Source organism: Cavia porcellus, unplaced genomic scaffold (genome assembly GCF_034190915.1).
Source record: "Cavia porcellus strain 051 isolate PalLab524CR breed Dunkin Hartley unplaced genomic scaffold, mCavPor4.1 scaffold_15, whole genome shotgun sequence".
In the NCBI taxonomy this organism is placed as follows: Eukaryota; Metazoa; Chordata; class Mammalia; order Rodentia; family Caviidae; genus Cavia; species Cavia porcellus.
The window spans coordinates 58,220,099-58,243,683 of record NW_026947498.1 but is presented as its reverse complement, the minus strand read 5'-3'; the positions used below and the strand labels follow the sequence as shown (position 1 = coordinate 58,243,683).

Sequence of the window (23,585 nt, the reverse complement as noted above, 5' to 3'; positions counted from 1 at the left end):
AACTAGATGATAAATTCATCCATTTTAAGAGCCATGTCATGTATTTCTTTTTATCTCCTAGCTTATTATACAGTTCCTTAAACATGGTGACTTGCATTTTTATTAACTAATTTTTTGACAGGATGTTTTTCTAGTGTGCTTCATACCTACAATAGGAGTCTACGAAGATGACTTTTGGTGATACCAGAAGAGTTTGCAATAAGTCATTAAGGATGTCAGAATTAATGGTAAGAATTAATGATAGAGAATAGGCAGAAAAGTCATGTAATAGAAAAGAGTGATAACTGCTCTACAAGCCTGAAAAAATTGAATTTAAATTCGACTTTAAAATTAATTAGACAAATGTTGAATGTCATTTTACCATTGATCACTAATATTATTATTTTTTTTACTTTAAAGTTAATAAAACCAACTAAAACAGAAGCCAATCCAAACAAAAAAGTGCAACACAGGACTTCAAAACAATAGGAAATCAACAATAGTTATTCCTGCCTTCTTCAAAACAGCTACAGATACCTTCAGACATAGTAAAAATTAAATAGAACAGAATAGAGCCAATAAAAACAAAACAATGAATGCAATAAAGTACTTCAAAACAAGATAACAATAAACCCAAAATGGCTACCATAATATATTTCGTTACCTTTGAAATTGCTACCCATGCCATCAGACACAATAAAATCAAACAAAACAAAACAGACCAAAACCTAACCTAACAAAACAGTGAAAATGATACAGGACTTCAAAACAAGACAATAGGGAATCCACAAGGGCCACCACCCTCAACAGGAGATCCCCCATAGATGCTACATTTCCTATTGCCATCCTCTGGATAGATGATCAGATCACCAGCTTTAGACCTGCAAAATCAGTGAAACACTAAACACTACAAGCATGAAATTGCATTCCAACTCAATAGCCATCATCAAAGCCTGTGTTTCTCTGGATCAGCTGCTCACTTATGGGAATGGGTGCTAGCTCTTTTTATTTTCTAGCCCATGCACTGGAAGATGCTGGCATCTGGCTCTCCCCACAGTGGCCTGCACGTGGCGCTGATTCACAGGGAGGGCTTGCTGCTTGGTGACTTCTTGTGTTCCTCCCCTGCAGTCGGTGAATGGCACTGACTTACAGGAAAAGGCTGGCATCTGGCTCTGCCCCCAATGGCCCACACATGGAGCCAATTCTCAGGGGCGCTTGCTTCTTGGTGACTTCTTGTTCTCCTCCCCCACAGTCCACAAATGGTGCCGACTCACAGGAAAAGGCTGGCACGATCACTGGCATTATTACAATAGGGCTTGGGATAGGGAATCTCGATATGCTTTTAAAAGTGAAAAATACAAGAAATAGGACACAAGTTAAAGTTTATTGAGGGCTTGCTCTGTTAAAAAGAAAGAAAGAAATGTGAGCCCAAAAAGAGTCTATCCAGTTGAAGAAGCAAAATAATATACTCAAACAAAAGAAAAAGTTTCACTTGGATAGATTCTTAAAATACATTGCTAGAATTGGTGGCTAGTATTACATTTAGGATTTTACACATCTATGTTCCCAAATTAGAGTGGTCTATGATTTTCTTCCCCTGTCCTTATTGTGTTTTGGAACCAGTCTTGAATTATCTTCCTAAAGTGAGTTGAATTTAATACATTTATGTTCCAAACCATTTCTTAAATTTATCAGTACTTATCTTTCTTCCGTACAAGCCAATTTTCTTAGCATAATCTCATTTTTCTCTCCCCTTTTCCCCCCATGTCACATACACCATGTTGGTATATTCTAGAATTTTATTTTTGCATCACTTTACATGTTTTTCTATTGGTTGACTGAGCTACTGCGGATTGCATCTAGGGCCTTCACACTGGGCTGTATACCCAGCACTGCCCTTATTTGTTTTTGTTTTAAAACGGTGACTTGCTAAGTTACAATGTTTCCCAGTCTGGATTTGAGCTTAATCCTTGTGTTTCAGTGTCTCTCAGAGCTGGGATTAGAGGCATATACCACCATGCTTGACTTTCTTATTTTTTTAAATTTTTATTAGTGTATTTTTGTAGTACATAATGATTACATTCAGCATGGGATGTTGGTGCATGTATGTAACATAACACATCTGAGTGTTTTTTTTTATTTCCCCCTCTCTTTTAGTGCTTGAGTATTTTATAACTTTAACTTACCTTACTTCCCCTATGAAATATACATTTGGATAATGTATTTTTCTTATTGGAATGCTTAATCTAAATGTGTTTTGAAGAGTGTCTTAGTGTATGTTTCTCTTTTATTCTTGAGCTCAAAAATTAATTACCTACATAGAAAATTCTATGTTCAATTTTTTTTTTATTTAACACCTTGAAAATATTACTTTATGTAACCAGGATCCCTGTTGAAAACTCCAAAGTAAATCTGATTATCTGTGGAAGTTTGTACTTTCTAAAGGCTTTGACAATTTTCTGTTTATCTTCAGTGGTCACACATTCTACAATACTGTTCCTCGGTGATGGAACTTGTCTTTATATGTTTGTTTGTTTTGGGCAATTCTGAGTCTTTTAAAACTGTTCTTTTTTCCTTTTTGTAAATTCTGGGAAAGTCCCACAATTGTTTCTTCAAATTTTCCTCCCCTAAATGTTTTTTCCTCTCTGAGAGTCCAATTTTAATAACTGGCTATTTTTAATATTTCTTTTGTGCTTTCCAACTATTTGTGCCTGTTATTTTTTATAGAGCGCCTTGTCTTGGTACTAAATTTTTCTAATTTATTCCTATCCATTTTTATGTCAATGCTTATTTCATTCATTTTATTTTTGTTGATCTTTTGTATTCAGCTGGTTTTCATCTTCACAGTGGACTGTGGTATTGCTTCATGAGGCTAATATTATCCCTGCCCATTTTCATATATTTATGAGGCTAATTCTAGATAATTCTTCTATCTGAATGTTTATACTCCTCCAGGGTCTTCAGTTGCTTTCTGTGAGAACTTTCTTCCCTGAGGTCATATACGACCTTAATTGTAAAAGTAAAGTTAGAAAAGGGAAAAGCCAGGAGCTGGCAAGGCTGCGAATGTTCTTGAAACCTGCTCCTGACTCCAACTGGGCTCCGTCCTGCTTTGTTCTTGCAGACCGCTTCCTGCTCCCTCGAGGCTGATTTTGCTGTTTTCCTGCCTCTTGGTGTCTCTGATACAGCGATGGAGCCCAGGAATATAGAGGGCAGAACAGGCATACACAGTCTGATGGCACTCTTCAGTCCTGTTCCAACTCCTCTGTGATGGAGGCTATTTCCCAGGCCTTGTATCCCCAGTTCCAAACAGGCACCTACCACGGCTACTTCTCTGGGAACCCCACTCAGTCATCTCTCACTTTTTGTTGCCCATCCCACATCCCTCTCTTACTTTGAAAGAATTTTGCTGCCATGTTTGGCTGCCATCTTGGACAGTTCACCAATGGTTATCAAAGGGTCACCAGGGTTTCTAGAAAGTGTGTAAAGGACAAAATCTCTGAGGAAGCCCAGAACTACAAAGAACACGATCTGAAAATGAGCCCTAAACATTGAGTGTGACATCTATAATTTTTTATTTTAACTTTCCTTGTTAATTAATAATTTACTGTGTAGATAAAAAACCTTATTCCTTTTCTTACTAAATGCATCACTTTTTAAAAATTTGTAAAAAAATAAAAAGATGAATTAACAGTCTCTAGATTTATTTGCCTTGTTTATTTTTTTATCCATTTACAAAACTTTAAAAACTAACTATCTTAGTTAGATCTCATTGTTAGGCAAGACTCAAGAATGTTAGAGATTTAGGTCCTCTAAATGTCTTTAGGAAAGCAAACCACATAATATTTAATTCTTGGATGACAAAGAAATACTACATAAATATCAGTATCTAACCCAAATTCTAAGAGCCATATTAATACTAAAGTTGAAAAAATGCACATTAATTCAATCATCTATCAATTCATCTTTCAACATAGTCATTTCTCCATTCATCGATCCATCCACCCATTTCTCTATCCATACAACCATCCATCAGATATATCAGGTATTTCTTGGGCATCTATGCAAAGCTCCTTAAGAACCTGTGCTTAGAACCTTAAGAACCTTGCTCATTCCAGTGTCCTCTTAAATAGTGAGCACAGTGAGTTCAAAGCAAGTGGTCAAAAAATATGTGGAGGTCAGAGACTTTGTTCTTAAACTCCTAACTTTAAGCTTTTTAGTGGAAAAACTATTCCTGCATTTTCTACCGCAGTTGCCAAGATAAACATTATAACAGAGAACTTCCCCACAGGTAACTCACATTTTTACAGATTCAGCTTAGTTCTATTTTGTGAGCTTTTATTTTCCTGCTTGTTTGGGTTTGGGTTTCTGTTTGGTTGGTTTTAATTTTTTGAGATGATCTCACTATGTAGTCCAGGTTGGCCTTCAGAGTGTTCAGTTAACAAATGTGAGCTCTTGTAGACTTTCTTTCTTGCTTGCTTGCTCTGTTGTTGTGGACTTTTATGCAGGAAACAACTCTGAATTGAATCCAGAGCCTTCACACTTACTATACTCCTAGCTCATTTTTATTTTTTATTTTGAGACAAATTTTCTCTGCATTGCTAAAGTGTCCAAGCTGGGCTCGAACTTGCGATCCTCCTGCATCAGCCTCCCACAGTGCTAGGATTGCACTTGCACCAGACACCTGGCTGTGGGCTTCTTGAATGAGAACCCCAAGGAGTCCAGACAAGACAAGAAACAAACTGCGTGTTAAGACACGAGGCTAATCTGTTTATTAAGTGTGTTCTATAAGTTAAGAAGGGAAATTTTTGGCAAATAAATAAATAAATAATCAAAGGAGAGTCTGGGGGCACAGTAGCGCTCGGGAGGAGGAAGCGGAGTCTTTGCATAGTTCTAAATGAACAGAAGATGGCAGCAGTAGACAGCGTGGGTTCTCAGCAGAGATGCAGCACTTGGCGAAAACCAGGGACAGAAGGCTTGAGGAGGAGGAGAGGGTCAGGTGACTACTGCGGTGTGGAGCGCTCGTCCTCTCTACTGGGGCAGGCGTTGGCATCTTACATGATCTGCCTGGGCATCCCGTAGCCGGTCATGCCCGCCTGCGAGGCTCCCTTGTTGCTGCCCATCTGCAGGCCTATTACGTTCTGTCCCTGGCGAAGCTGCTCTTCTGAAAATCCTCTCCGATTCTGCTGGGCTTTCCTGGCAGGGAGAGCGAGATGGAACCATGTCATGTATCAGCTTTCAAACCCTCCTCCAGTGCGATAGGCTCTAGCTTTGGTCACCAAATAGATCAACGGGCTGTATCCTAAGCTGTGGCCTATCTTGTGCGATGACCCTACCTTGACCAGCTGTCCTGTCCCGAGTTGTGACCTTTTCCTAAACTGCAGTGAATAAGCTCCCTATCTTTTAGAAGCTCAAGATGTTTTTCAAAATTTCCAGCAAAGAAGAAAGGAGGATCCGTGGGGGGCTCTGTGGGTGGGGTGGGCTTCCAACTCAACTTCCTCTTTTTTTTCCCCTCTCCAGACTTTTTTCTTCTCCCACTACCTTAGACCACCTCAGTCTGCATCTTCTTACCCTCTCTCTCTCTGTTACCTTGAATCCTTGGAAAAATTAAAATCCGCTAATCTTACAAAGCATGCCACTGACCCCATCCCACACTTCTTGTATAGGGTCAATTCTATCAATTCTATTCTAGAGCTGAGGGACCTAGGCGTGAATGAGAGAAAACTTCTGGCTCTAAATCAGAGGTCAGTAAATTGCTAAAGAGCCAAATGGTTAAAGTTTGAAACTAGGGCTGCACATACAGCTCAGCAGCACAGAATCTGCCTGGTAAGCACAAGGTCATGAGTTCAATTCCCAGTACCAAAAGAAAAAAGAAAAAAAAAGCTTGGAAGTAAAAAGCACATGGGCCTTGCCAGATTACACATAATATTTGGAATAAAAACTGGGCTTTGGTATAGCAATATCTAAAAGCTTTCCAGGCAAATGTCTTTTCAAATGATACAAGGTGATACTTTCTGTCACCCTCAAGGACAAGGAAAGGGAATCTAGGCAATGAATTACCTGCATAAGGTGTTCTTTTCATCTACAACTAAGCTTTCCTGCTTTTCCTGTCTGCCTCCCCTCAATCCCTTTAGTAGGAAAATCATGGTAAAAGACCTTTTTAGCAAACTGAAATGACCATCTCATTTATTATTCAGATTAGGATCCTCTTGAGAGTAAAAAGAAATAGTATTAATCAATATGCTGGAAAACAAGTATTCACTAGGACTGAGCCTGAGTAACAGGCCATATTTAAGTATGAAGTATAACATTATTAAGTATTCATTAAGTATAAAAATGATAAAAAGAAGGAAGGAGGGAAGGGAGAAGAAGCCAGACTCAGTCTGGGCTGCTGAGTTCAGACACTGAGTCATGGGGCACTTCTGGGAAAAGCCATGTTTCTTGCTTAGCCTCCGGGAAGGACCTGGACTGAGCAGGAGGACCCAGCTCTTAGATAAAAAGGAAGGGCCGACTATTTCTATCCTTGGTAGGATGTGGCCTGGATGGCCACATCAGTCCATCCTTGCGGGAGGACACCCAGTTGTGGGTGTCCAGCAGCCCGTGGGAGACTCCCATGCTTCACGCCCTCTCTCTGGTTCTTTCTGCCTGAGGACGCAGGGAAGGGCCTTTTACCTGTGGAACCAGGATGGCTCTCCCCGGTAACAGCCATCATCCTTAGTGACCGCAACGCTGCCAAGAGCCATGAGGGTCCTCTGCACAGCTGCCATATCCTTCCCTGGAAACCAGTGAAGAGATGAAAGCCAGTTGTGTATCAGACCGAGGAAGTCTGGAAGGGTATGGCTGGGTGCTTGGGAGGGAGTTGGTGACAGGAGCTTGTGGGTGACCACATTCAAGGAGAAAGTGCTAGCAAACTCTTCCCAGGGAGCTTTGAAAAGGATCAAACCCAAGCTGTTCAAAAATAGAGAGCAAAATGCAGCCTCATTGATTATGCTTTAGCAGAGTTACCCTTCTAGTCCATTCATAGCGGCTACACAAATAAATATTCAAAATACAATGAGCTCAGATACGGACGGGCCCCTGCCTACACGGAGGACACTGACGGGGTGGATTTGGCCAGCTGTGTAAAGGCAAGGTCCCTGGTGGAGCTGGTCTGGAGGTCTGCACAAAACCACTTTCCTCATGCAAGTAAAATGCAAAGAAAAAAAAAAAAAAAGCTGCAGAGAAATCGGTTGGATGGACTAATTCTGCGCCAAACCCCAGGTGATTTCTCTCTCTTATTTTATGTGGGTTAAAAGGGTCTAAAATCATCCAAGTTCATCAAATTGAGTATGCACTTGGCTCCTTGAGTCAGAAGCCTGGCAAGTGAAGAGTAGCAAATCAACACAGATGCATCAGTGTGACAGGACTGAAAGGCTGTTTATCTCCAGCAGCACGAAAGGAGCTAAATGGAGACAATAAATCACTGGCTGTGAGAGATGTGAGATTCCCTGGCCCTGCACGGGGAGGGGCTGCACTGTCCCCAGACAATGCACACAAAGAATGCAGATGCGCCCTGCAGGTCCGCCTGCCCCTGTCCCCTTGCTCCCTTCCTCCCTTTCAGTGGTTAGCGTGTGCTAAACCGGGAAGGGAAGATGCCGCTGTGCAGGTAGCCTGAACTCGGAAGCAGATCAAAGCTCTGTGCAAGCAGAATGTGTAGGGTGGAGCGCAGAAGCTGAACGGTATGGAGTTGGAAAGGAGAGGAGCTCTCCAGCTGGGTGAGGAGAAAGTTAAGGGCAAGTCTGAAGAGGCTCTCTAGTCCGAGGGAGTCACCTCTGGCTTCCATGGCCTGGTTGCTGCAGCTCAGCCACTGGGCAATATGGAAGTACAGGGAGGAAAGAACACCTGGACAGTAAGAATGCACTATAAATGGTAATGAAATGAATCACTAAGACCCTCAAAGGAAGTCCAGCTCAGGATGTCCATTTGTTTGAAGAGAAGAAAGCAAGAGAGCAGGTCCTCCTTCCCTTGCTGCTCTTCCCCAGGCCCTTCCAAATTAACCTTGGGGTGGTTGGCTTAATCCCAAGACCCTGTAGGACTGGCTGATGGACTCGGGGCCAAAATGCTTTCAATGGAGTCTTGCAGATTCAAAGAAGAGCGAGGATGGTTAAATAATGCAGTATCTGGGCAGCAGATGGAAAGGGAGGGCACAGGAATACTAAGAATTAGGAGAGAGGAAATACAGAAGTGGTTGTTAGAATGACCCTTCTCTTCTCCAGATGAAAGCATTTCTGTAAGTGTTGCTGCATAACAGGATGCTTATGCAAAACAGAAATGTGCTCAGTGACTTTCTCTTAAGCAGCAAGCCATTAAGGAGAATTTGGAGCAATGATTAAACACAGAGCGACTTAAGTTAGGGTACACCAGCCATCTGGACTCTGCGAGAGGTCACAGGAAGTCTGTCTCTGGTGACTGGAATGTGCAGGATCTGGAGAAATGTGAAGCCTGGCATCCAGCAACTCAGCCGCAGCTATTACTCTGGAGCAACAGGTGAAATGTAAGCTTTGTTAAACCGTATCCTCTTTCATAAGTAGCTAACAATGTACATAGTCCATGAACCCAGAAAGAAAGAGTTACTGGCAAGGGTAAGGTATTTGGAAACCTAGAATTTTTAAAGGGAGCAACTACATAACTGAAGCAGAAGCTAGAGAAGAAAAAATTATTTGACAAGAATAAATTGAAAAGTTTTTACTTTAAAAAATTTCCAAGCCAAGAGATTTAATATAAATGACAGGCTAGAGGGGCCAGGGATGCACCTCAGCAGCACAGCACCTGAAAGGTCCTGGATTTGATTCCTGGTACCTCTCTCAATAAACAAACAAATAAATTATAGGTTAGATGCTTTATTATATATGATGCTAACCTTATAAAGTTAGGATTATTACTATTCACCATGGGAAAACAGAGGAGTTAAATTCAAGAAGTTGTTACTATACCCAGAGTCACCCAGAAAGTACACAAATCACTCTGGTTTATTTATCTGGGCTACTTTAGGTTGGACTGGACAAAGTCCACCATCAGCGTGCCCGGTCACGCCGCTGTCACTCATGGCGCCCCCTCGTGGGCACGGTGGGGAAACATGTTCCTCAGCAGGGCCAGTGACCGGCGAGTGGAAAGGGATAAAACGGGGCTTCAGGTTTTTGATTCCACGGCACCAATCTCAAAAAGCCATAAATCTTGGGGTGGTTTATCTGAAATGTGATGTGCCTTCACCTAAGGTCAAAGCAAAGGAAAGTAGCAAAGGAAAGTCAATGTGAAGAGCAAGTTAATTATTGTCAAGATTTCAAATAGCACTATGACCAGAAATAGATGGGCTAACAATCAGTTCATGTCTAGCTCGTATTTTTGGTCTTGTATGGCATGTTTTCTAAAACAGGTTCTTTACATTCTTGGGCTGATGAAACGGGAAGAGGACAAGTACGTCCATGAGATGGAGGAGGCATGCACAAAGAGTCACGGTCACTTGAGAAAGCTAATTCCTGTGATACGGCATCAAAATTTAAGTGCAGAAAAAAGCAGTGAAATTAAGAAAGGTCCATGAGCTGTCCTGGGTATAAAATAATACAAATTAAACTGCTTATATTGCACATATAATATCTGTCTTGTTATGAAGCCTTCAAAACTGTGAAAATTTAAAAAATAGACACAATCTGATTCAGAGCAGTTTCCTAGACTGACTGGCTTTTTAATGTGATATGAGTGGGGGTTGTCACTTTTAAAATATGATTTTTGAGGTCATTCTAGTGAGGGACTTACACAGTGTAAAAAATATGGTGACTAAATTCTTACAATTTATTAAAATAAAAGATACATTGCCATTAACTCCCCTCAAATCCTCTCTCTTTCTTTAAATACACTTATAATTTTTTGCTACTTTCTAAAGCAGTTCTGGAAGTTCTCCTTTGTGAATGTCTTCAGTTGTGATGTCACAACTGCCTCCATGTCCAGAATAGATTCAACATATTTACTTTCCTGGTCACTTTGGCTTTCGGGAAGATCCAGAAGTTGCATGATGTGAGATCAATTAAAGAAGATAGGAGAGGCCATACCATAATATTTTGACAAGTCTGCCTCTTTGCTGCATGGCATGTGGTAGCAGCATTTGCCATACTTTGATCACACCTGCTAAAGAAACCCACGGAAAAGGACTTCCAGACAGCCTTCAGAAGGTGGCATGCATGATGGATGGCACCAGTGTGATCAAAAGAAGCAGGAGCTGGTTGAGGGTATTAAGGTATGTATTAATGGTGAGGTGTCTATTACTGCAATAAATCTTAGAAAATTTAAACATATACTGCAGTTTTTGATCCACTCTTTATTTGTCAAGTCCTGGGGACATCTATGTTTTTAATAAGCTCCCCATGTGATTTAAACTATCAGCGCAGCTGGAGAAACATGGGTTTCACCTGGCGACTGCAAAGTAAATTAATCATCAGAAGTCCCTGAGCATTTTAAATATTAAGATTATGAGCAGTCTCTTGGGATAATTCTGATACAAACAGATGGACGGGCAAATGCTGATCTAATTTTTTGATTTCCAATTTTTTAAAACATCCTAATGTCTGGCATATGGTGAATATTAAGTAATATTTATTAAGCAATAACTCCTTCCTTCAGATACATCTTTCACAAAGTCAAAAAGTAAAACTGGTCATTAGAAGGGCTTGGATCCAAGTTGGAAGCCAGGCCAGAGCTCTGGCAGGTTTGGAGTCACTTCACTTCCTGAGAGCCACTCCTGCATAGTTGGTGGGTGTTTGCAGCTCACTCCTCACTCCAGCCTGACCACCACTGCTCAATGCCATTCTTGCAAGAAAAGAAGCAGAAAGATAGTGCTAGAAGAAGGACCAGCCCAGTGTTGAAACTTTCCTAGATGCAGGCAGCGCAGAAGTGAGACTTAGTCTCAGGGGTGACCCATCAATAGACCACTCACCTAAAAGGAAGGTGAGAAGGGAAGAGGGGAGGCAAGTTTACACTAATACTCAGGATTTTAATTGGGCCGGTAGACTCTTCTACCCAGCTCTCGTGGGAGGAAGGTAAGGCTAGACTTGACATTTTAGAAAGAGCTGGTAGACATGGAAAAGGTTACACGATGTATCATCCCAACTGCATGACACCAGAAAAGGGCTGGAGAGAGAGTAAGAAAGATAAGTGGCTGTCAGCATTGGGGATGGCAAGGGATGAAAAGATGGGTCACAGAAGATGTTTAAAGAAGTGAAAATACTCTGTGTGACGCCACAGTAGCGATATATATTTGTCCAAACTCTAGAATGTACAATGCAAAAGTGAGGCTGTTGTCTTCGAGCAATGATGATGTGTTAATGTATGTTCATCACTTGTAACTCTGGTAAAGAATATTCATAATGGGCAGGCTAGGAACGTGTTGGGACACAGGGAATATGGGAAAAATTCTAATCTACCTGTTAATGTTGCTTTGAACCTCAAACTAATTTTTAAGAATGTCTTAAAATGAAACAAAGCAACAACAACAAAAAACTGGTGGCTTTCTCTATGTTACCTGGGAAACCTTGGCGCAGTGGTGGTGAACCTACGGCATGTGTGCCCCAGCAGGCTGTTCGTATCATTGAAAGCTTTAAAAGGTTCACCATCACTGTGTCAGGTAGCAATGGGCACTGTGACTTAAAAATAAAATGTTTCCATTTCCTAGACTATTACACCAAGCCATGTGATCCTAAACGTGACCATGTATCCCGAGTACTAAGCTATAGTACCTGGGAACTGAGGCCAGGAATCCTGCGCTGTAATGGCCCAACTTAATACTGGTAAAGCTGGAGCACTGGTACCATAAAAATAATTCAACAAGAGCTTTGTTCTCTTAATCATGTCACTTTCCCTGAATAATGACTTAGGCACAGGCCCTGATTCTCCAGTCAAAGTAGAGAAAATGTGGCCATAGTCAAGAAAGAAAGCTCAGAAGGTAAGCTGGTTTTTCTCTGCAGGATTTAAAAATTTGTGTTGAGGGGAAAACCACTGTGTACAAGATACTATTTCTCAAAGTTGGATTCCCAGGCCAACAGAAGCAGCATAACTAGCAAATTAGCCAAAAATGCAAATGCTTGGACCTGACCGAGGACTTAATACCTCAGACACTCTGGGGTTGTGGCCTGGCAATCTGTGGTTTAACAGGCTTACCACGTGACTCCAAGGCATGCCAGAATTTGACAGCCACTCTGAAGGAAAAATCCACCAATGATAATCATCAGTAGCTGGGAGCCTAAGACAATGGAAGCTGCTCTAACAGAAAAGGAGGCCTCCAACAGCAGGTGTCTGTTACATCGGTAAGTCGCTTCAGCTCCCTGGAGATATCCCAAAATATCTGTCACATGGGGTGGAATGCTTCTTCTCCTCTGCTGTTGAAGAATGGCACATACGGTGACACTTCCCCAGAGCTTTGTGTGTGAGCTTTCCAGGCTTCCCACTCCCAGTGTAAACCACACCTCCCTAGCTCCCAGTCATCAGGAGAAGCAAACAGCCATTTACAAAACCCCATAGGCAGGAACCTTGTCAGAGTACTGAGAATTATTAGATCATTGATCTTTGAGCCTTGTTTGCTTTGACCTTCTAGAATATTTTTATGCTTAATACTCACCAAGCAGTTATGCAAATAAACCAAAAAGGTCAGCAGCTGATGGGCTAATAATAGGGATGAAAAATCCAACAATTATTAGGTGTCTAGTAGCCAGGCACTGTGCTAAGTATTTTACACATTTAATCCCTAAAGGAACCCTGGGACAGAATGTTAGGCCCGATTATAGAGAGGAGAACTGAGGTTCCAAGAAGCGAAGTAACTTACAAGGTCACACAATGAGTAGGCTGCTAACAACGGGTTTCAACCTGTCTACTCCAAACTCCATGCTCTCTCCCTGTACCAAGGCACTCTGGCCTGAAATTGGCAAGTCAATGTGTCATGGAGAAGCATAGCAAACAGACAACGACCAATAAGTGAAAAAAAAAAATTAAAGCGAATAGAAAGTCAGCCCCTTCTGTTGGAGAATCGGTGAGGGATAGGGGTGCCCACAGACGGCAGAGAGGCCAAAGCATCTGGGCAACCACTTCAGCTCCTGGGCATGGCCATTAAGTCCATTTGTTTTAGGAAGAACGTACACCTTTCCAGCACTGTTTCTCCTTCAGTTCCGATTATTCTTAGAAAGGACAGGCCAATGGCAAGAATAATCTTACCTTGCCAACACAGCATACACTATTTTTGCCAGGCCCTACTCTAATCTCCCGAAGTATTGTCTCATGTGTTCTCCATATCAATACTGTGAAAATCCAGGCTTAGAGAAGTTAAATGCTGAGTGGTGATGGACAAGTTCGAAGCAGGCAGTCTACTTCTTGAGGCAGGAACCTCGGGGATACTGCATCTTCTACAATAAGCTTTTTTTGCATCTTTCTAGCCAGAGGCTAGACTAGTGACCTCCCTTGTTCTCACTGTTGTTTTTTACACATTGACACCCCTGGGCACACACACACACACACACACACACACACACACACACACACACACACTTTCCTTTCTTGTTCCTTCCCTCTCCCCTGTGTACTCTTGGAAAGATGCTACAGTGCACTCACCTCTGAGTAACAGATAGGCTACAGCAAACCAGTATGGAATCTGCCATTCACTTTCTCTCACTCAAGAGAAATACCTCCTCTCATCTGTCCTCACCTCCTTCCCATCACTGCAAGGACTGGCCGCCCCAGCCAGCCCCCAGAGGGCCCTTCCATAGCTTTGTCTACAATGTTCCTGTGATGAGATTGTTTGCTAGATCATTCAGCCTTGGATTTCTTTTTTGAAGAATCTTATCTCATTGCCCCAAGTCCATTCTAAACAGGTGACCTCACAGGCGTTTAGAGACAGTGGGGGCAGCAAGGGCCCCTGCCTACATAACTGACTGAAGAGGAGATGAAAGGCATCTGGTAACCTGGGCTGGGGCAGCTCTATTGATCTGCACACAAAGGCAGCAGGTGAGGTCACTGGGCAACCTAGGGGCGGGCAGAGCCTGCTTAGGAGCAAGATATCAAGTGAGAGAAAGGGAAATTGAGTCCAGCGAAGCCCAGAATACCTGAAAAGGAGGAAGAGAAATATCCAGGAGAGGAGGGCTGGACCACAGCAGCCACAGCCACCACAGCCTTGGTGCAGGGAATCAGGAATCCACATGAGTTAACTGAAATGCAGTGACAGTGCTGCACTGATACCTTGGGCAGGGAATGGACCTCAGGAGGGAATGCGGGACTACGCTAAGTAAATGGCTAATCCAAAAGCTGTGTGTACAAATGTGTCCACCCTCACACAGCCACAGACGCCTCCACACATGCCAGCCCTCCCTGCAGCATCCCTGTAAGTCTAGCTTAGTCATCTCCAAACTCATGAGCAGCCAATTCTTGCAGACAGGACCCCACCATGCAGAAAGGAGCCTGGCCAGCTCTTGCTGGCTCGTACAGAAAGGTCCCTAGCCTTATTGGCTCACATCCACACCACTAGTCTAACCCTCTCCACATCTTTGCTAAAAGCTAATTAATTAATTAATTAATAATTTTTAAAAATTCTGCTTCCTGCTCCATAGGATGCAAACCATAGTTCAGGCTTGAGCTTTAGAAAATGATACTGGGAAATTTGGTGGCATATGCAACTCACAATAAACCCCCCAAACCTCAGTCTTCCCTTGGGCCCCTAGGGATGCTCTGAAAAGGCAAAGACTCTGCTTCTCCATTGCCAGTTCCTGCTTAGTCCGTGGTCTACCTAGATTTCTTAATGTCACTCACAGTACCTGTGGAATCAGCCCCTTTTTGTTTTGCCTTATAAGTCCTTACCCTTCTTATGTGCTGGGATGGAAGGCTCAGTGTCTGTCTTGCTCTTTTTCTCTCCCCTGGAGCTGACCTGTCCACTGCCATATTGCAAGCTACTGCAATCATACCCATGCCTCCTAGCCTTCCTCTTGGTTAAGGAGGATCCGATACAGAGGGCAACAGTGGGTGACATGGACCTCATGTACTATGCCACCAGATACACTGCTCTTTGCATCCCTCCCTGATTTGTTGCAAGTATCTCCCAGGTGTGAGCTCACCTTCATGGCCTTTGGAGAAGAGGAAGAGGAAGTAAAGCCTTTTCAACAGTGTAAAGGCTGGAAAGCTCCTTCAGGATCCCCATCACCTACACTTCCCAATTTCTTCCTCCTCCTCCAAACTTCCTTCTCTTGGAGATCTCATCTGGTTACTCTTCATTCACATTAACACTCAGTCTTTTGGTCCCACACAGCCTCAACTCAACTGTCTTGTCCTCCTCTTGATTGTCATCAGCTAGTCACCGTTATGATTCATGCTGTAAGTGAAGGAAGCTAAGATTCCTGTCCAAAGAATGGCCTGGAAGAGTAGTGAAGTCCTATTCTTTAGCATCAGAGAGCCCAGATTTGAGCCTGGCTGTTTCACATCATGTCTCTGATGGACACACACAAAAATAGGAAAGTTAAAAACACTTCATAGTTTTGAGAGAGGAAGTCATTGGCATTATGCAGTAAAGCACCTACCCAATGTCCAGAAGAATGTCATTAAGTCATAGCTGTCTTTTTTAACTGGGGAGAATCCTCATAGTTTAACTCATTAACTGGGGAGAATCCTCATAGTTTTGAACTAGGATCTATGGCATCATTGGAGATTTGGAAGCAAGGGTTCATGAAGTCCAGTGGCTCAAGCTGAGATTTTAGATTAAAAAAAGTGCCCATGCAATGGAAAAAAAAACAAGGTAAACTCCTTGGGGTCCTAGGACTTTTCTCATCTGTGAGAGAAACATAAATGGCAGCTCCTTACAAAATGCACAGGATTAATGAGGGAATGGTTTGTTATAATTTGCTTGGTGGAATGGCCCTCTGCTAGAGAAATCTGATTCAACCTTCCAGAGGAATGTTATCCCGATCTCCCTGTTAGAGGCCCATCTGGGTCACAGCACTAGAGATCCTATTTGTTAGGCCACAATGCCAGCCTGTGACAATGAACATGTGAGTCAATCTAGCAGTCCTGCTCAGACTAGTCTGTCTCTCTCAGTGCCTCGGGCAGGCATAGTCCAGAAAGGACACAGTTGCATGGATGGACGAACAAACATATTGTCATTATAGGAGATGACCCTGTGGCCATACGTCCCAAATTCTCCGGCAGAATCTCCATTCATATAATTTTCTCCAATAATGGTGGATTACTAAACATGCCCAGGAATGTGATTTGACTTTTGTCTTTATAAGATTTCCTTACCAAGTCAATTCACCACTGTAAAATAAAAAATCATTTCTCATACTCTTTGAGGAGAATAACAATCTAAAAATTACAGTCCCCCCCAACTCCCAGATAATTGCTCCATAAAAGGTTGGAGCACAGCTTGCTTCTCAAATTGAATGACAAAATAGCACCAGAGGCCTTTGTCTACAAGTCTTACTGCTGGTGAGTCACAAACGCGCTCACTCCTGCCTCCCTTCCAAGGGCTGTGATTTGTGATGCGAGGGTAACAGGAATAAAAGGCCTCCATGTCACCGTCTATGCTGACTATGGAACCTTCCGTTTGCGCAAGACTTTGCTGAAGTCCTGGCAGGCTCCTCAGGGTGGGCGTATGTTGAGGACAAGCAGAGTGGGGAGGCTAATGGTGGCCCAGAAGATGGCTGAGGCCACTCCCCAGCACTTCCCCAGGCACAGGGAAGAACAGTCTGGGTGGTTTTCATGGAGAGCTGGGGCAAAAGGGAGGGGTGGGATGAAGGGAGAACAGATCCAAAGGCAGAAAAGGCTGTTTACCTTCCCAAAGATCCACAGTCTGGAAAATATCAGTGGTCCTGACGCCATAGATCTCCGCAGCTTTCAGGAATTGAGAGATTTGCTCCATCTGCTTAAAGGCCATCTTTGACTCTGAGATCTTGGGGATGGGCTCTTGTCCTGGTGGGTATAAGCTGTTTATCAGCTTGCACAGGACCTGAGGGAAGTGGAAGGGACACAGAATCAGTCTTCCTTTTGTAATTAATGTCACAGATAAGAAGTGAGTACACACACACACACACACACACACACACACCACAAAGCACAGCTTGCATTTGGGAGAGGGCAAGTCCTAGTCACTAGGAAGGCACACGTTCAGGGCCATATAGCTAGGCTCCCATACTAAACCTCCCAGATCCAAACAACCCTCTGCCTAGGGCTGTATTGACTGCATAAGAATCCTTTTCCAGGATGAGGGAAAGAATCTTCACAGATAGGGAATGTTGCAAGTGGTGAAAACGTGATTCCAACATTTTTAATGGAGGGATGTGTTTATGGCTCCTAGGGGAAGGGGGCACTTTGGTATGCTCTCTGTCAAAAGCAGATCATAATCAGTCTCCAGTAACTGACCCTGTGTGTATAAAAGGGAACTGGCTGTCCTCCATCCAGGCCCTATAACCCAACTCTTGGACAGCCCAACAAATGCGTGGGATTCAGTTATGTAACACCAAATCACTGCCTGTGGAAAATGATGGACTTGTTTGCATCAGTGAAGTCTTTGGTTTTCAAACCACCAAACACACACAAGCATCTGGTCAGAACTGCAGTTATCAAACAAGGACTCCCTTCGTGTCCATGAGACCCCATCCATTCAACAGAGACTGAGTATTTCCGGGGAGCGCTGCTCCTCAGAAGGACCAAGGACCGGAAAGTGGCTAACCACCTCCACCTCCTCTTTGTTCTACTGTGTAACCAGCCGGTTCCCCCGGGGCAAGAAATGGCCCCCAAAGAGCAGATGCACTAAGAATACTAGGGAGATTCAAGGAAATACTTCTGTATTCTCAGTGGAAACACCATGAAGAGCTTCAAATTTGCCAACAGCTCAGATAACTCAGTAGAAAGCTGTTATGCTCAAATGGGTGGAGATTGTGCTCATCTAGATTGGGAATTGTGCAGAAAGCCCAAATCTTCCATCCTTGAAGAAATAAAACATTTCCACTCCTCCCGGTGAGACACTGAGCTTGGCAACAATTGCTTCTCCCAGTGCTGCGCGTTGAAAGAAAGAGCCCTGGGGAGAGGTCCCTGCCCACCACCCCAGCAACCGAGATCGCAGCGGCCTTACCGTGCCGTCCATTAACCATTTCTGAAAATGGGCCCTGCCGGGGGGCGGGTGCTCTATGTCCTCGGCACACTGCAGGATGATCCAGTCCACCAGCTTGTTCTCCAGGTCCGCGTCGTACTTCTGCTCGATCTTCTCCTGCACCTCTCGGCTTAAGCCGTAGCTCGGGCCCCTGTTAGCCATCTCTGGAAGAGCGGACAGGGCGCGCACGGCATGCACACAGCAGCAGAAGCAGCCCCCGACTCCCTGCAGCGGGCTGGGATGTGGCTGGGCGCCCTGGCCCTGCAGCAGCAGAGCGGGCAGAAAGCCGGGCGTGGTTTAAATCAAGGAGCCAATGAAGCCAATGGGGCTTCACCTAGAAACGGGAAAGGAAAGCGCAGCCTCGGGAGCTGGTGACTCTGGAATAAAGCGCTGTCGGTCCACGGGGGATGCACCCCTCTCGGGCCCGCCTATCAAGAAGATGAGATGCAGTACCCGGACTCGCAGTCGGGTCTGAAGCCCCAGGCAGTACGGGGGTGGGGAGTGGTGGTCCCCTCTTCCTCCCAGTAGGCTTTTCAGAGGCAGCAACCATGAGATCTGAGCGCAGGATGTTCACAGGCTGCTCTGAGGGCAGCTGCCGCCGCTGCATCGCTGGGAGAAAGGCACACTGCTTTGATTTTCTCTGCGGGGCCGAGGAGGTCAGACGAAGACCGTTGCTAAGAGCCCTCCAAAGCCAGCCCTCTCTGGTGTCAGGCAAGCCCGCCCGCATCCCTCCCGCCAGAGCGTCTTTCCCAGCTGCACAATGCCATCTGGTCCTCTGGGAGGCCGCGATTGTGCACAAGGCCAGCATGCAGCTGCGGGAGGAGACCAGGCCTGTGGGAGAGTCCTTTCTGCTAACTGTCCATCTGTCGGGAGACCACTTTCTCCCTGTCCCGTGTAGCAATTGTCTGGCAAGACCCAATGGGGTGGGGGAACTGAGTGCCACAATCATTTACTCGTTCAGCTGTGAGCCAGGCTTTGTCCAGAAACTTCCATCCTATGGGAAGGATGGGTTTTTGCCACAATCATTTACTCGTTCAGCTGTGAGCCAGGCTTTGTCCAGAAACTTCCATCCTATGGGAAGGATGGGTTTCTGCCCCTCAGTTTGGCTTTGTTCAAGAGATTTACCTCTCTAATGCTGTTTCCAACTAAAAAAAAAAACTAAGTTTCACAAATCAAACAAAGAGCAATGTCCTAAAGATGGTTAAGACTGAAAAGTTTTGGTAGTGTGTAGATGTGGTCTGTGTATGAATGTTGGCATAAACAGGTAAGAACAGGGGGAAATCATTTGGTTTAAGTTGAAATGAAATGTTTATAAATTTTTCCAGTGGCATGGAGGTTTGTGCTCCTGGGGTATAAACTACATGAGATTAAATATGGGGACTCACTGGCACTGTATACATATCTTGGTACTTTTCTTCAGAAAAACACCAAAGTGTTTGCTCTTTGCTTCATTTCTTTGTTCAAAAAAATGTTTCTTAAATGCTTAACTGTCAAATACTGGACTGGAAAAAAAAATAAAATAAATTTTGGCTTTAGAAAGGGCTGTAAATTGACTCAAGCACATTAGGTAAAGCAAATCTAGTACATAGGCTAGTGATTATTTTCCCTGTGGGATATTGATTAGAAGCCTTGCAGGAAATGACTCCTCAAGTAATACACATATTGAGAAAAATCTTCTGCCTTCTGGGGCCTAGACTAATGAAAATTTAATTAACTAGTAGACACAGGAGTGGTTTGCTTGAAAAAAGACAGTGGCCAGGAGGTGAAGGCTTGGGGAACTGAACTCCATGACAGGCACAGGTTGTGAGGGAACCAGGAGCCTCTGGGAGACCAGAAGTTTTAGAAAGAGATTAAGAACCAGTCTGCTGCTGCTTAGAATCTCAGCTGAAATCCCAAGCCAGCAGAACAATCTCCAGAGACCTAGAGTTTAGAGGGAGAGCTGAGAGCAGGCAGCTCAGCAGCAAAGTTAAAGAAGTCACTAGCTGCCCCCTGAAAGCAGCAATAAGGTTTAGTCCCCACCTGGGACCCAAGGGACAGAGGCCCAGGGAGAAAGCAGGAATCTTTTTCCATACCCTGTATTTGTCTAAAGATGTTGGTTTGTTATTAAACAAAATTAGAAGGATTCTAAAGATATACATTTCCCCCCCCCCCATCTTTTATACCCAAAGATTCCTTCCCATTACAACAGTAAAGTTAGTGTGCTTCAAGGGAGTGGCTGAGCCCACGGTTCTGGAGAGGATGCGGTGGTGGGGTTGGGTGTGAGGACGGAGAAGCATAGGGTGTAAGTGTCTAGAAGTCTAGAGAAAACTTTTAGGGGAAAAATGCTGGGTTCCCTGGAAATTGGCTCAAGGTAGCACTTAATGAATGCTGATTGCATTATTGTTACTTTTTTCAATAAATTTTCCAAGGACATATACTATATAGTATTTGAGGTATAAAATAAAATGTGGTAACTGATCCAGTAGTAAAGCTAAAACTGTAAACAGTCAATGCGGGTCAGATCTCATTAAAATTATTCACGAGGCCCTCAGGTTGGTACACTGAACCCTGGGGAAGGGGTTAGGGAATTAAGGAAAGGTTTATAAATGAGATAACTTTGCATACTGAAAGATATATAAGTACTTGCCATGTGGATGGGCTTAGGCAGGAGGCATGGAGTACTGATGGCAGAGAGCTTATTTAAAGAGATGAAAATGTTCCTGTAACAACAAAGCATAGGACTCAAGGGGAGACACAGAAAGAAAACGCAACTGGGTTGTCAGGCAGGCTCTGAAGGATGAAGCTCAGTCCTTCCAAGTAGTTGTAGTTAAATTTTCATGAATTCAAATGCCAGTTATTAAATGTAGCCATTATTAGCAATTACATTATGTTAACTTTCTCTTAAATCAATTACATTACAAAGGTTAAATACTCAAGGAAAGGCTTAGTTTATTTCGTTACCTCTTCCCATTGCCTATATTTTGACAGCATTTGTTTATTTTCTCTGTGTAGTGCAAACGCTACGGAATGGTGTGCTATGGGCATTGCTTCTCACCTTTGTATTCGAAGACGGGATGGTGGCAATTTGAGGACGATCATCTTGGGAATACGTGTAATGCAATGGATGCTGGCATTGCTACAAATCAGCACCCCGTACCAAGCTAGTTGTTACATATTTACCACCTGTGTGTGGAATTATGTTATCATAAAAAAGAATTCAAAAATTTTCATTGAGAACTGTCAGAATGGCTCACAGTTTCACTTGGGTAATTGTCAGTTGGGTGCTATTTGTGGCAAGAAGACTTATAGGTGGGGTGACACAGAAAGGGGAAAAGATAATAGGCTGGAGTTAACACATTTGGAAGGCCCACAGTCTGAGCTCATTAGTCAGTCAGTTTTATGAGTCTGGAGTTGAAGAGGGAACTCTAGATTGCAGGAGTATATTTGAATCACTTGCACGCAGGTGGTAGTTAAAACCATAAACAGGAGTGATGTTGCTCAAGGTCCTTTGACAGAGGGTGACACATAAGCTGAGAAGTTCAAAGCAAGACGTTCCATGGAAAATGCATAGACAGGGTGCTCTTCGTGAGAACAGAGGATCCAGGACTCCTTTCTGGAAAAAAAAGAGGGGGAGATGAATCAGAAGGGGCTCAGAGAAACTGGTAGGCTCTGGAGCTTCTGTCACAGATGGTGATATTAGTGAAAACCACGTTGTTTTGCTTTGTTTTTGTTTTGTTTTTTAGTAGAAGAATAATAAACTCTAGGCAGAAATCTGAAAGCCTAGGAAAATAAGACATAATGAAAAGGATATTTTCCCCAAATTACATTTGGTTTTTTTAAATGCCTGCAATTTTAGATATATTCTGTAGCTACACTAAGTACCACATCTTTTTATACACCAAGTACTACACACTACATGAGTGTTTTTAATAAATTCTATTGAACTTCTACTTAAAGGGGTTTTTTAAATGTATTTTTTAGTTTTTTTTTTTTTTTTTTTTTTTTTTTTTTTTGTCTTTTTCCTTTTTATTGGTACCAGGGATCGAACTCACGACTGCCTGCTTGCAAGGCAGGCGTTTATGCCGCTGAGCTAAATCCCCAGTCCCTTAAATGTATTTTTAAAGGTTGCCCCTATGTATCCACAAGTTTTGAATCTGAGGATGCAAAATAATTGAAAAATACATGTCGACACTGAACATTTACAGGCTTGATTCCCTAAAGAACAGCATAATAACAGTGATTTGCATAGCATTTGCAATGTGTTGTAAGCAATCAGAGATGATCTAAGTAAGGCACACAGGAGGAAGTGCACTGGTTACTGTGAATGCTCTGCCTTTCTATAGGAGAAATAGGAGCTCTCTTGGGTTTTGATATCTTCAGGGAGAGCTGGAACAACCCCTCTGCGGATATCAAGGACTAACTTTAAATTTTACCTGCCTTATCCCCTCTTCCATCAAATAACAGTTCTTTAACTTTTTTTCTAATTGTTCCAAATTTAGGGAACTTTGATACACTTTGAGGACTGTCTAGGAAGTCATGAGGTGGGCAGATTCTCTTACCTCTTTCTGTGCTTTATGAAACAGCCTTGCCAAGCTCCTCCTTCTCACCTCCACAGGTCAGAGAATGTAGGTGTGTGTCCGGAACTGTCCCAGCTCAACAGATGCAGTAAATTATATTATGGGGCCTCAATTAGCATTTTTTGGTTTGTTTTATTTTGCTTGGTATTTGCCTTATTGTTTTCTATTGCACATGCTGAGGTGGTTTGCAGGGACCGTGCGTGCCTCTTTTAAAGTAATCTAGGCATTCCAAATGCGAGGGTGTGCAGGGTCTGCGGCACACACATGCATTATTCACAAGTTGCTGAATACAGAGCACAGGATCAATTTCTGAAATGAAACAAGGCCTTGAGGGGAAAGTAGAAAAAACACTGCATTTCACAAATTGGATCTTGTGAAGTTTGTGTTATCAATCTCTGGAAAGCTAAAAAAAATTGTTTTGTGAGACAAGGCTTCACTGTGCAGTTCAGACTGAACTCATGGTGATTTTCCTGCCTCGGCCTCTTGACTGCTGTGTGGACCATCACACTTGGCTGAAAGCTAAAATTTTAAAACAGCTTTTTTATCTTTAGGTTGTGAACTCCTATTTTGAATAACGTCATCAAGTAACACTTCACTTTGGGATCCTCCGTCAGGAAGTCAAATGTAGCTCGCAGTAGGACTTTCAGAAGTCCTTTCGTGCTTCCTTTTCTTCCTGTGCTACCCATCTCCCGTGCCATTTGCTTTTGTTCTTCTAAATGTCTTACACTTACCGAGTCCTGTGCAGCAACATAAATGGTGAGTCAGGATGCAAACCCTCTAGTGTCCTTCCCCACCGTTACAGTGCCCTACATGTCCACTATGACTCTCTACTGTGTTCATTACACTTCATAATCCCAGAAAACTCACAGGTGGGGCCTTTTCCTAACAATCTTCATGACTAGCAACAT

General features: G+C 43.2%; 1 protein-coding gene across 1 annotated transcript; it reads right to left on the bottom strand.

Moving 5' to 3' along the window:
* Positions 1–4,781: 4,781 nt before the first annotated feature.
* Tagln3 (transgelin 3) lies at positions 4,782–18,485 on the bottom strand. The gene is made up of 4 exons (XM_003469200.5): positions 18,104–18,485; positions 16,804–16,978; positions 6,649–6,751; positions 4,782–5,172 (listed from the first exon to the last, which is right to left on the bottom strand). The coding sequence occupies exons 1-4, from the start codon at positions 18,281–18,283 to the stop codon at positions 5,031–5,033; spliced, it is 600 nt and encodes a 199-aa protein (XP_003469248.3). The 5' UTR covers positions 18,284–18,485; the 3' UTR covers positions 4,782–5,030.
* Positions 18,486–23,585: the final 5,100 nt, after the last annotated feature.